Source organism: Aegilops tauschii, chromosome 3 (assembly GCF_002575655.3).
Source record: "Aegilops tauschii subsp. strangulata cultivar AL8/78 chromosome 3, Aet v6.0, whole genome shotgun sequence".
NCBI lineage: Eukaryota > Viridiplantae > Streptophyta > Magnoliopsida > Poales > Poaceae > Aegilops > Aegilops tauschii.
The window spans coordinates 580,054,476-580,068,748 of NC_053037.3; the positions used below are offsets into that span (position 1 = coordinate 580,054,476).

Genomic DNA, 14,273 nt, shown 5'->3' on the forward strand with positions numbered 1-14,273 from the left:
AGCGTCAGGAGGGAAGCAACCTGCTGCTCGCGCAGCTACTCCCGAGTCGAGTTCGAGGAGCGCGTCTTTGCCATCGATGGGAGACGGGGTCATCGTCGACATGCTGCGGGAGGGGGAGAGCGAGATCTGGTCCAGGCGGACGGGGATGAAAACAAGTCGACATCGATGCCATCCGGCGCCTCCGCCCCGCGACCTTGATGTGAGCTTCGCCTCCATTGTCGCTGCTGCATCTTCTCCAGCGCCTCCTGTTGGAAATATGCCCTAGAGGCAATAATAAATAGGTTATTATTATATTTCCTTGTTCATGATAATCGTTTATTATCCATGCTAGAATTGTATTGATAGGAAACTCAGATACATGTGTGGATACATAGACAACACCATGTCCCTAGTAAGCCTCTAGGAGACTAGCTCGTTGATCAATAGATGGTTACGGTTTCCTGACCATGGACATTGGATGTCGTTGATAACGGGATCACATCATTAGGAGAATGATTTGATGGACAAGACCCAATCCTAAGCCTAGCACAAGATCGTGTAGTTCGTTTGCTCAGAGCTTTTCTAATGTCAAGTATCACTTCCTTAGACCATGAGATTGTGCAACTCCCGGATACCGTAGGAATGCTTTGGGTGTACCAAACGTCACAACGTAACTGGGTGGCTATAAAGGTGCACTACGGGTATCTCCGAAAGTGTCTGTTGGGTTGGCACGAATCGAGACTGGGATTTGTCACTCCGTGTAAACGGAGAGGTATCTCTGGGCCCACTCGGTAGGACATCATCATAATGTGCACAGTGTGACCAAGGAGTTGATCACGGGATGATGTGAGTTACGGAACGAGTAAAGAGACTTGCCGGTAACGAGATTGAACAAGGTATAGGGATACCGACGATCGAATCTCGGGCAAGTAACATACCGTTAGACAAAGGGAATTGAATACGGGATTGATTGAATCCCCGACATCGTGGTTCATCCGATGAGATCATCGTGGAACATGTGGGAGCCAACATGGGTATCCAGATCCCGCTGTTGGTTATTGACCGGAGAACGTCTCGGTCATGTCTGCATGGTTCCCGAACCCGTAGGGTCTACACGCTTAAGGTTCGATGACGCTAGGGTTATAGGGAAAGCATGTACGTGGTTACCGAATGTTGTTCGGAGTCCCGGATGAGATCCCGGACGTCACGAGGAGTTCCGGAATGGTCCGGAGGTAAAGATTTATATATGGGAAGTCCTGTTTTGGTCACCGGAAAAGTTTCGGGTGAAATCGGTAATGTACCGGGACCACCGGGAGGGTCCCGGGGGTCCACCAAGTGGGGCCACCAGCCCCAGAAGGCTGCGTGGGCCAAGTGTGGGAGGGGACCAGCCCCAGGTGGGCTGGTGCGCCCCCCCACCAAGGCCCAAGGCGCATGGGAGAGTGGGAGGGGGCAAACCCTAGGTCCAGATGGGCCTTAGGGCCCATCTAGTGGGGCGCCTCCCCCTCTCCTCCCCTTGGCCGCCCCCCTTGATGGGATCTAGGGCTGGCCGCCTCCTCTTGGGGGTGGAAACCCTAAGGGGGGCGCAGCCCCCTTCCCCCCTATATATATACTTGAGGTTTGGGCTTCCATACACACACGAGAAAGTCTCCTTTTGGTGATGCCCTACCCCTCTCCCTCCTCCTCCTCTCCCGCGGTGCTTGGCGAAGCCCTGCGGGATTGCCACGCTCCTCCACCACCACCATGCCGTCGTGTTGCTGCTGGATGGAGTCTTCCCCAACCTCTCCCTCTCTCCTTGCTGGATCAAGGCGTGGGAGACGTCACCGGGCTGCACGTGTGTTGAACGCGGAGGCACCGTTCTTTCGGTGCTTAGATCGGAATCAACCGCGATCTGAATCGCTACGAGTACGACTCCCTCATCCGCGTTCTTGCAACGCTTCCGCATCGCGATCTACAAGGGTATGTAGATTCACTCCCCTTCCCCTCGTTGCTAGATTACTCCATAGATTGATCTTGGTGATGCGTAGAAAATTTTGAATTTCTGCTACGTTCCCCAACAGTGGTATCAGAGCCAGGTTTATGCGTAGTTTCTATGCACGAGTAGAACACAAAGAAGTTGTGGGCGTCGATGTTGTCAATTCTTCTTGCCGCTACTAGTCTTATCTTGTTTCGGCGGCATTGTGGGATGAAGCGGCCCGGACCGACCTTACACGTACGCTTACGTGAGACAGGTTCCACCGACTGACATGCACTAGTTGCATAAGGTGGCTAGCGGGTGTCTGTCTCTCCCACTTTAGTCGGAACGGATTCGATGAAAAGGGTCCTTATGAAGGGTAAATAGAAATTGGCATATCACGTTGTGGTCTTACGTAGGTAAGAAACGTTCTTGCTAGAAACCTATACAAACCACGTAAAAAACTTGCAACAACAATTAGAGGACGTCTAACTTGTTTTTGCAGCAAGTGCTATGTGATGTGATATGGCCAGAAGATATGATGAATGATATATGTGATGTATGAGATTGATCATATTCTTGTAATAGGGATCACGACTTGCATGTCGATGAGTATGACAACCGGCAGGAGCCATAGGAGTTGTCTTTATTTTTTGTATGACCTGCGTGTCATTGAATAACGCCATGTAAGTTACTTTACTTTATTGCTAAGCGCGTTAGCCATAGAAGTAGAAGTAACCGTTGGCGTGACAACTTCAAGAAGACACAATGATGGAGATCATGATGATGGAGATCATGGTGTCATGCCGGTGACAAAGATGATCATGGTGCCCCGAAGATGGAGATCAAAGGAGCAAAATGATATTGGCCATATCATGTCACTATTTGATTGCATGTGATGTTTATCATGTTATGCATCTTATTTGCTTAGAACGACGGTAGTAAGTAAGATGATCCCTCACTAAAATTTCAAGAAAGTGTTCACCCTAACTGTGCACCGTTGCGAAGGTTCGTCGTTTCGAAGCACCACGTGATGATCGGGTGTGATAGATTCTTACGTTCGAATACAACGGGTGTTGACGAGCCTAGCATGTACAGACATGGCCTCGGCACACACGCAATACACTTAGGTTGACTTGACGAGCCTAGCATGTACAGACATGGCCTCGGAACACAAGAGACCGAAAAGTCGAACATGAGTCGTATAGCAGATACGATCAACATGGAGATGTTCACCGATGATGACTAGTCCGTCTCACGTGATGATCGGACACGGCCTAGTTTGACTCGGATCATGTATCACTTAGATGACTAGAGGGATGTCTATCTGAGTGGGAGTTCATTAATCAGACGAACTTCATTATCATGAACATAGTCAAAAGGTCTTTGCGAATTATGTCTTGCGCTTTAAGTTCTACTGGTTTAGATATGTTCCTAGAGAAAATTTAGTTGAAAGTTGGTAGTAGCAATTATGCGGACTGGGTCCGTAAACTGAGGATTGTCCTCATTACTACACAGAAGGCTTATGTCCTTAATGCACCGCTCGGTGTGCTGAACCTCAGCGTCGTCTGTAGATGTTGCGAAACATCTGACATACACGTTTTGATAACTACGTGATAGTTCAGTGCGGTTTAGAATTGTGGCACCCAAGACGTTTTTGAAACGTCGCAGAACATGTGAGATGTTCCAAAGACTGAAATTGGGATTTCAGACTAGTGCCCACGTCAAGAGGTATGAGACCTCTGACAAGTTTCTTAAGCCTGCAAACTAAGGGAGAAAATCTCAATCGTTGAGCGTGTGCTCAGATTGTCTGAATGCCACAATCGCTTGAATCGAGTGGGAGTTAATCTCCCAGATGAGATAGCGATAGTTCTCCATAGTCACTGCCACCAAGCTAGTAGAGCTTCGTGATGAACTATAACATATCAAGGATAGTTATGATGATCCTTGAGCTATTCGCGATGTTTGACACCGCGAGAGTAGAAATCAAGAAGGAGCATCAATTGTTGATGGTTAGTAGAACCACTAGTTTAAGAAGGGCAAGGGCAAAAGGGATAATTCATGAAACAGCAAGTCGTTTGCTGCTCTAGTGAAGAATCCCAAGGTTGAACCCAAACCCGAGACTAAGTGCTTCTGTAATAAGAGGAACGGTCACTGAAGCAGTACTACCCTAGATACTTGGTAGATGAGAAGACAGGCAAGGTCGACAGAAGTATATTGGATATACGTCATATGAATGTGTACTTTACTAGTACTCCCAGCAGCACCAGGGTATTAGATACCGGTTCGGTTGCTAAGTGTTAGTAACTCGAAATAAAAGCTGCGGAATAAACGGAGACTAGCTAAAGGTGAGATGACGATATGTGTTGGAAGTGTTTCCAAGGTTGATGTGATCAAGCATCGCATGCTCCCTCTACTATCGAGATTTGGTGTTTGCGTTGAGCATGATTGGATTATGTTTATCGCAATACGGTTATTCATTTAAGGAGAATAATGGTTACTCTGTTTATTTGAATAATACCTTCAATGGTCTTGCACCTAAAATGAATCTCGATCATAGTGATACACATGTTCATGCCAAAAAGGATATATGATAGTAATGATAGTACCACATACTTGTGGCACTGCCACTTGAGTCATATTGGTATAGAACGCATGAGGAAGCTCCATGTGGATGGATCTTTGGACTCACTCATTTTTGAAAAGATTGAGACATGCGAACCATGTCTATTGGTATATATGCATGAAGAAACTCCATGCAGATGGATCATTTAGACTCACTTGATTATGAATCACTTGAGACATGCAAATCATACCACATGGGCAAGATGACTGAAAGTCCTCGTTTTCAGTAAGATGGAACAAGAGAGCAACTTATTGGAAGTAATACATTTTGATGTATGCAGTCCAATGAGTGCTGAGGCATGCAGTGGATATCATTATGTTCTTACTTCACAGATGATTTGAGTAGATGCTGAGAATATTTACTTGATGAAACACAAGTCTGAATTATTGGAAGGTTCAAGTAATTTCAGAGTGAAGTTGAAGATCGTCGTGACAAGAGGATAAAATGTCTATGATATGATCATAGAGATATCTGAGTTACGAGTTTGGCACACAATTAAGACATTGTGGAAAGTGTTTCACAATTAATACCGCCTGGAACACCATAGTGTGATGGTGTGTCCGAACATCATGACTGCACCCTATTGGATATGGTGCATACCGTGATGTTTCTTATCAAATTACCACTATCGTTTATGGGTTAGGCATTAGAGACACCCGCATTCACTTTAAAAGGGGCACCACGCAATTCCGTTGAGACGACACCGTTTAGAGACACCTAAGTTGTCGTTTCTTAAAAGTTTGGGGCTGCGATGCTTATGAGAAAAAGTTTCAGGCTGATAAGCTCGAACCCAAAGCGGATAAATGCATCTTCATAGAAAACCCAAAACAGTTGGGTATACCTCCTATTTCAGATCTGGAAGCAAAAGTAATTGCTTCTAGAAACGAGTCCTTTCTCGAGGAAAAGTTTCTCTCGAAAGAATTGAGTGGGAGGATGGTGGAGACTTGATAAGGTTATTGAACCGTCACTTCAACTAGTGTGTAGCAGGGCACAGGAAGTTGTTCCTGTGGCACCTACACCAGTTGAAGTGGAAGCTTATGATAGTGATCATGAAACTTCGGATCAAGTCACCACCAAACCTCGTAGGACGACGAGGATGCGTGCTACTTCGGAGTGGTACGTGATCCTGTCTGAGATATCATGTTGTTGGACAATACTGAACCTACGAGCTATGGAGAAGCGATGGTGGGCCCATATTCCGACAAATGGTTAGAAGCCATAAAATCCGAGAGGATCCATGTATGAAAACAAAGTATAGACTTTGAGAGCACTACTTGATGGTCGTAAGGCTGTTGAGGTAAATGGATCTTTAAGAAGAATACGGACATGGACGGTAATGTTGCCGTCTATGAAGCTCGACTTGTGGCAAAGAGTATTTCCACAAGTTCAAGGAGTTGACTACGATGAGATTTTCTCATCCGTAGCGGTGCTTAAGTCCGTCGGAATCATGTTAGCATTATCTGCATTTGTGAAATCTAGCAGATGGATGTCAAAACAAGTTTCCTTACCAGTTTTCGTAAGGAAAGGTTGTATGTGATACAATCAGAAAGGTTTTGTCGATCCTAAGGATGCTAAAAGGTATGCTAGCTCCAGCGATCCTTCTAAGGACTGGAGTAAGCATCTCGGAGTTGGAATGTACACTTTGATGAGATGATCAAAGATTTTGGATTTATACAAAGTTTATTAGAAACTTGTATTTACAATAAAGTGAGTGGGAGCGCTACAACATTTCTGATAAGTATATGTGAATGACATATTGTTGATCCGAAATGATGTAAAATTTCTGGAAAGCATAAAGGGTTGTTTGAAAGGAGTTTTTCAAAGGAAGACCTGGATAAAGCTGCTTACACATTGGGCATCAAGATCTATAGAGATAGATCAAGACGCTTGATGATACTTTCAAAGAACGCACACCTTGACATGATTTTGAAAGAGTTCAAATAGATCAGCAAAGAAGGAGTTCTTGGCTGTGTTACAAGGTGTGAGTATTGAGTAGGACTCAAGACCTGACCACAGCAGAAGAAAGAGAAAGGACGAAGGTCGTCCCCTATGCTTCAGACGTAGGCTCTACAGTATGCTATGCTGTGTACCGCACATGAAGTGTGCCTTGCCATGAGTTGGTCAAGGGGTACAATAGTGATCCGGGAATGGATCACATGACAGCGGTCGAACATATCCTTAGTACCTAGTGGACTAAGGAATTTTCTCGATTATGGAGGTGGAAAGGAGTTCGTCGTAAAGGGTTACGTCGATGCGAACTTTGACACTAATCCGGATGACTCTGAGTAGTAAACCGGATTCGTATAGTAGAGCAATTATTTGAAATGGCTCCAAATAGCGCGTGGTAGCATCCACAAAGATGACATAGATATTCGTAAAGCACACACGGATCTGAAAGGTTCAGACCCGTTGACTAAATAACCTCTCTCACAAGCATAACATGATCAAACCAGAACTCATTGAGTGTTAATCACATAGAGATGTGAACTAGATTGTTGACTCTAGTAAACTCTTGGGTGTTGGTCACATGGTGATGTGACCTGTCAGTGTTAATCACATGGTGATGTGAACTAGATTATTGACTCTAGTGCAAGTGGGAGGCTGTTGGAAATATGCCCTAGAGGCAATAATAAATAGGTTATTATTATATTTCCTTGTTCATGATAATCGTTTATTATCCATGCTAGAATTGTATTGATAGGAAACTCAGATACATGTGTGGATACATAGACAACACCATGTCCCTAGTAAGCCTCTAGGAGACTAGCTCGTTGATCAATAGATGGTTACGGTTTCCTGACCATGGACATTGGATGTCGTTGATAACGGGATCACATCATTAGGAGAATGATTTGATGGACAAGACCCAATCCTAAGCCTAGCACAAGATCGTGTAGTTCGTTTGCTCAGAGCTTTTCTAATGTCAAGTATCACTTCCTTAGACCATGAGATTGTGCAACTCCCGGATACCGTAGGAATGCTTTGGGTGTACCAAACGTCACAACGTAACTGGGTGGCTATAAAGGTGCACTACGGGTATCTCCGAAAGTGTCTGTTGGGTTGGCACGAATCGAGACTGGGATTTGTCACTCCGTGTAAACGGAGAGGTATCTCTGGGCCCACTCGGTAGGACATCATCATAATGTGCACAGTGTGACCAAGGAGTTGATCACGGGATGATGTGAGTTACGGAACGAGTAAAGAGACTTGCCGGTAACGAGATTGAACAAGGTATAGGGATACCGACGATCGAATCTCGGGCAAGTAACATACCGTTAGACAAAGGGAATTGAATACGGGATTGATTGAATCCCCGACATCGTGGTTCATCCGATGAGATCATCGTGGAACATGTGGGAGCCAACATGGGTATCCAGATCCCGCTGTTGGTTATTGACCGGAGAACGTCTCGGTCATGTCTGCATGGTTCCCGAACCCGTAGGGTCTACACGCTTAAGGTTCGATGACGCTAGGGTTATAGGGAAAGCATGTACGTGGTTACCGAATGTTGTTCGGAGTCCCGGATGAGATCCCGGACGTCACGAGGAGTTCCGGAATGGTCCGGAGGTAAAGATTTATATATGGGAAGTCCTGTTTTGGTCACCGGAAAAGTTTCGGGTGAAATCGGTAATGTACCGGGACCACCGGGAGGGTCCCGGGGGTCCACCAAGTGGGGCCACCAGCCCCAGAAGGCTGCGTGGGCCAAGTGTGGGAGGGGACCAGCCCCAGGTGGGCTGGTGCGCCCCCCCACCAAGGCCCAAGGCGCATGGGAGAGTGGGAGGGGGCAAACCCTAGGTCCAGATGGGCCTTAGGGCCCATCTAGTGGGGCGCCTCCCCCTCTCCTCCCCTTGGCCGCCCCCCTTGATGGGATCTAGGGCTGGCCGCCTCCTCTTGGGGGTGGAAACCCTAAGGGGGGCGCAGCCCCCTTCCCCCCTATATATATACTTGAGGTTTGGGCTGCCATACACACACGAGAAAGTCTCCTTTTGGTGATGCCCTACCCCTCTCCCTCCTCCTCCTCTCCCGCGGTGCTTGGCGAAGCCCTGCGGGATTGCCACGCTCCTCCACCACCACCATGCCGTCGTGTTGCTGCTGGATGGAGTCTTCCCCAACCTCTCCCTCTCTCCTTGCTGGATCAAGGCGTGGGAGACGTCACCGGGCTGCACGTGTGTTGAACGCGGAGGCACCGTTCTTTCGGTGCTTAGATCGGAATCAACCGCGATCTGAATCGCTACGAGTACGACTCCCTCATCCGCGTTCTTGCAACGCTTCCGCATCGCGATCTACAAGGGTATGTAGATTCACTCCCCTTCCCCTCGTTGCTAGATTACTCCATAGATTGATCTTGGTGATGCGTAGAAAATTTTGAATTTCTGCTACGTTCCCCAACACCTCCTCCCTGTCAGCCTCCTCTTCCTCCCCGTCATGCAGGTGCCTCTCTCTCTCTCTCTCTCTCTATATATATATATATATATATATATATATATCTCCCTCTCTCTCCCTCCCTCTCTCTCCCCTCTCTCTCTCTCTCTCTCTCTCTCTCTCTCTCTCTCTCTCTCTTGTGTGTGTGTGCCTCTCCATCAATGGCCACTGTGTGATTTGGTCTTGATTAGGTAGGATGAGGATAATATCTGGTCAACATTTGCTAGGTACAAAAAAACATCACTGGCCACTCTTGGTCCATTGTGAGATTTGCCATATATACAAGGTTGATAAGAGCAACACGTTAATTTGATGGGCATAAGCATTAGTGAGGTGAAAAAATTGGTTCAGGTGTTCTGAAAGAAAAAGTACTTAGTTCTTTCCTCAATACTCAATGCCTTTTTGTTTTGATCGGCTACAATAGTTAACGAATAATGATGCCCATTGGTTGGCATTTATGATATAGCTTCCAATGTCGGAGGTTCCATAGAATTTGTGAAGAGAAGTACATTAATAGAAAGACCTTTCTTCTGGTAATGCACCCCTTTTTTGTTTCATATATTTATTTAGGATATTCACCATTTGTAATATTATTCATTAGCTATTATGTTCTGATTTGTAGTTGTGACTTTCTCCAGATAATTGTATGTACTGGGAGAGGTGTTTTCCATGACTGTCGAGCATTCATCAGTTACAACAGCTGATGAATAATCGTGCCCTTTGGTTGGCATTTATTCTTTGTGGGGAAAATTGCGTTATTTTGGTAATGCACCCCCCTTTTCTGCTGCATATATTTATTTTAGGTATTCACCATGGATGCATAAATGTAAATTGCTTGTGATCTTTCTGCCAATTTTCTGTTAAATAAGTGTAACCATCTCTGGTAAATACCAATGAGGAAATTACTTTTAGGATTTAAGCAATGAGGAGAGAGTGGCTCTTAGTTTTGACTTTATGAATATCCACATCAATTCTCTGGATGTGGTGCACACAAAATTAGATCTCGCCTTCAGATTGATTTTAAACCGAGAGTAACCAGTGGAGCAGTCGATTCATAGGCAAAAGATCTAAGATCAGTTAACTTGATCGTCAAACTATAGGGAGTTCAAATCCGTTCATATTTCAAAATTAACAAAATTGAGATGCAAAACTTTGTCAGTGTTGAATAATGCAGCAAATAACATTTTTGAATCCTTTTGCTTTAATTACGTCATGCTTACCAACTTACCTTTCTGAATTAGTATACTCTGTTTCAATAAAACAAGAAAAAAAGGAACCGAAAAGGTCCTGATATTTATGGGAAGTGTATCTTATGTTCCTTCTTTTCTTTCTTCTTGCTGAAAGGTGCTAATTTTCTTAAAAGGTCTTGAGTTGCTATGTTTGCTTACTGGCTCTTTTTTGTTCCTTCGATTTTGATTTCTCAGTTCCCTCTTTTTTTTCCTAGGTTCATGTTAGCTGATTGACCGTATGTTGTTTCTTTACAACTTGAAGAAATGCAATCTGGTCTACAAACAAGTCGATTCAGTGTTCGTAGGTTGCCTACAAGTCCACAGAGATGCTAACTTGGAAGCAACTATATATGTTACTACTTCTGGTCAATCTGAACGGATACTACTCTTTTTGGCTGCTATGTTTACCCTTGACGTCGGTTTCGCCTATATAAGTCACTTGCTTAGCTACTTCAAACCTGCTTCTAAAAGATGGGAGTTTTATTGCTGCCACAAGTAAATTTGCCTGCCTTCTTCTAGCTTCTTTCCTGGTTTATCCAACTATTTTGCGTTTAATCATCGGTTTCTGGCAACTTGATTGATTTCATATGACCTCCCGTTTCATGGCTTCAAACCTGCTTCTAAAAGATGAAAGTTCTATTGCTGCCGCAAGTAAAATTGCTTGCATTCGGCTCCTTACCTGGTTTATCTAACTATTTTGCAATTAATGGTCGGTTGCTGACATTGCAAAGTTCCTTAATCTGTCTTGCTCAGAATTTCCAGTTGCTAGAAGTTAGCTTCTCTATACACTCTGATATGCTGATCTCAAATATGAAATGCGAGTGTTTTATAGAGAAATTTAGTTCATATGAAGCAAATGGAATGCATGAAGCACCTCACATTTAAATTATGATTATTAGATACTCAAAACCTGGTAAAGAATATATTTCAAGAATATATTCATGACCAAATGTTTGACATGACCCCATTATCTACGAAAGAAAATTCTAGCAATGAAGCCATATTGTAGATTGAAGAACTTGAGGATGACAAGGCTTTATGCCTTTTATTGTAGAATATATCTAAGGAAGCCATATTGTAGAATATATTTATGGACTTCCTTGCTCCTATCTTCATGTACTGTGACCTTTTACTTCAGTCTGCAAAAGCTTGTGTAAACTGTATTATTTAAGTTATCTCTAAGTGAACACTGTTTACCCATTACATTGTTAATTTCAGTTGCTTTGTTTATTATCGTCATACAATATAATTCAGAGAACACTATTGTGTTTGTTTACTCAGAGAAAACACTTGATAGTCGGGGATTCAGAAGAAATAACTCATAGATAGGGTGAGCCTTGCCTATACATGAAAAGAAAATCTTGTGGTTGTTCTCAGTTCTCCTTTATCGGGTTTGCACGTGAATCCTGCATCTTGTAGTTTCTTTTTAAGTCCCGTGTCTATACATCAACCAATTTATATCAGGGGTCTGCCTTGTGTTGTGTAATAGTGTCTGCTACACATGTTTTGATGAATTGCTATACTCTTTCAAGGTAAGAACCTTCTGTGCTATTTTACAGTCGATTTGGTATAGCCGGAATATTATTGTGCTTACAGTTTATTGTTGTTCTGATGAGAGCGCTATTTAGTTTCTTCCCATTGCTTCTGCCTCTTTTGGATTTTTTCCTTTGCCTATTTTGGCAGTTTCTTCGGCGTTCTTTTCTTGGATTTAGTTCCCCCTCTTTCTCTTCCTCTTCCTTTTTTCACCATTCTTTGCCTTCTCTTCACCTTATTGGTAGTGTCTGTTGTTTTGCAGGTACTTATCGATGTAGATTTGGTGTGGACTGCTGCCTCACGTTACATGTACATCGGACCATAGTCGTTGCAACAATTAAAGAAGGGCATATTCCATCCTTTAGAAAGTAAACAAATTAAATAATTTCCAATTTAGCACAAATGTCTAGTAACAAAAAATAAACATGCCGGTGTGGGTTTTTTTTCCTGATTTGTTACAATAGCACTTCAACTAACAAAGGATCGCGTTCCTTTTTTGTGGTTTCATTTTAACTGCAGTGGAATAGATGGAAATTGCTTTTTTACAGAGATAGCACTTCAAAATTGTGCTTGAAAATATTTAATGGAGATAAACTTGAAGATTTTTTGAAAGGAAGTTCTAGAAAGGTTGCTCGGTCCAACTAAAATACAGATTAGATATTAATTAATTCGTCACTTTGCATTTTCGCAATACATGTTTTTTTTGCAAGAGATAGTTCTTGGAAAAAATGGGTTGCACATATGGTAAATTTTAAAAACTTCTTTCCCTAACTATTTTCTTAACTTAATTAGGCCTGAACTTTGATTTTGCATTGGGCCCCCAAATTCTCATGTACGGCCCTGTGGCCATGCTCTGGTCTGATGGAACCCTAGGGATCTGGTGGTTCCCATATATATATATATATATATATATATATATATATATATATATATATATATATATATATATATATATATATATATATATATATATATACTGCACTAGAGCTCCATCGCCCCCGCCGTCACTTCCACTTCACACCACTCCTCTTGCTTTGCTATCGAGATCCAGATTGAGCCCCTGGCCAGCCGGCGACCATGGCGGAGGCTGCACCAGTTCCCCTCCACCGCAGCCTCCCGGACGAAATCTCCATCTAGGAGATCCTCGTCCGCCTGCCCCCCAAAGCCCTCCTCCGCTGTCGTGCCGTCTGTCGTGCCTGGCGCGGTGCCACCTCCACCCACGACTTCCTCCTCGCTCACCACGCCCGCCAGCCCGCCCTCCCCCTCATCTACGCCTACAATTTCAAGTGCGACGGAGACCGCGTCAAGTTCCTAGACATCATTCCCTTCGACCACCGAGTAGGGGCCGCCACCGCCGACCGGCTCCAGTCCGTCGCGCAAATTGACCTCTCCTATCCTGGTATGGAGGTCTCTTGTGATGGTCTCCTCGTCTTCTCCGTAGGAGAAAACAGAAATTTGTCCGTCTACAATCCGGCAACTCGTCAATATGCTCCACTCCCACAGATTGCTGGCTTCATGTTGCTGGGGATGTACCCGCACAGCCCAACCGGCAAGTACAGATTATTGTTGTACTTGAGTGATGCAAATCTGGGACAAGATGGCTCCTATGTCTTTTCATTAGGCTCCGACCAGTCGCCGAGGTACAAAGGGTATCCCAATGCATTTGAATTGATGTTCACCAGACCCATTTTGTTCCGTGGTAACCTGCATTGGCAAATTCTAGAGAGCGCGGGCAACATGTTAAAGGTATTCGACACCACCGCTGAGTCGTTCCGGCAGATGCGTGCTCCGCCTCTTCCTTACCCCGCTCACCTGTTTGAGATGGATGGAATGCTCAGCATGTCCAGCTTTGATGAGGCAACCAACACAACCATTGATATCTGGATGTCACAAGACTATGACAACGAGCTATGGGCCTTGAAATACCGGGTTAAATTACCAGTTGCAGATCTCACTGTGCAGTTTGGAAAGTTTGTTGAGTATTGGAATTTCATGGTCACTTCTAGGGATGGTGGTGTGTCCATGCTAGTCAAATTTGGTGAGTGGCTACTTCAGTTTGACATCAATGGCAAGTTGATTGCCAGTTTCCATTTTAGAGGCCTCGTTCCTGCTGAACATTGTCTCAAGCAAACTCTTGTTCAGCATACCTTCTTTCCAATGCTACAGGGTTATGTTGTGAACAATTCATCTTTCATCGGATGTTAGCTGTCCAGTGAGGCAGCGTTTCTAAATGGCCTAGCGGTATCCTTATGAGCTACAATATCGAGTTTGAGCCCGCAGGCTTCTTTGTTGATGCATGTCAAGTTGTGATCAAGAAGCTCTCACTGTTATGTGGTTGCCTGAAATCTATGCATGTTTTGGTACCAAATTACCAAGTCATTTTGGTGTGTGTTTGAAGGATGTGCTCCGGTCTGCCTCATGTCTCTGTTGTACTCCTATTTATTAGTTAGCAATCTACATGCCTCATGTTTCTGTTTCTTGAACTGGAGGATTGACTTTACCTTTTCTCTTGGTCTTCGTTTTACATGAAATT

General features: G+C 44.2%; 1 protein-coding gene across 1 annotated transcript in view; it reads left to right on the forward strand.

Annotated features, from left to right (window-relative positions):
* Positions 1–13,945, forward strand: part of LOC109740512 (F-box protein At5g49610-like) — a 66,168-nt gene extending 52,223 nt beyond the window's left edge. The window contains exon 2 of the mRNA XM_073495663.1: positions 12,878–13,945. Within this exon, the coding sequence (XP_073351764.1) occupies positions 12,878–13,945 (1,068 nt within the window). The remainder of the gene's footprint in view (positions 1–12,877) is intronic.
* The last annotated feature ends 328 nt before the right edge of the window (positions 13,946–14,273 follow it).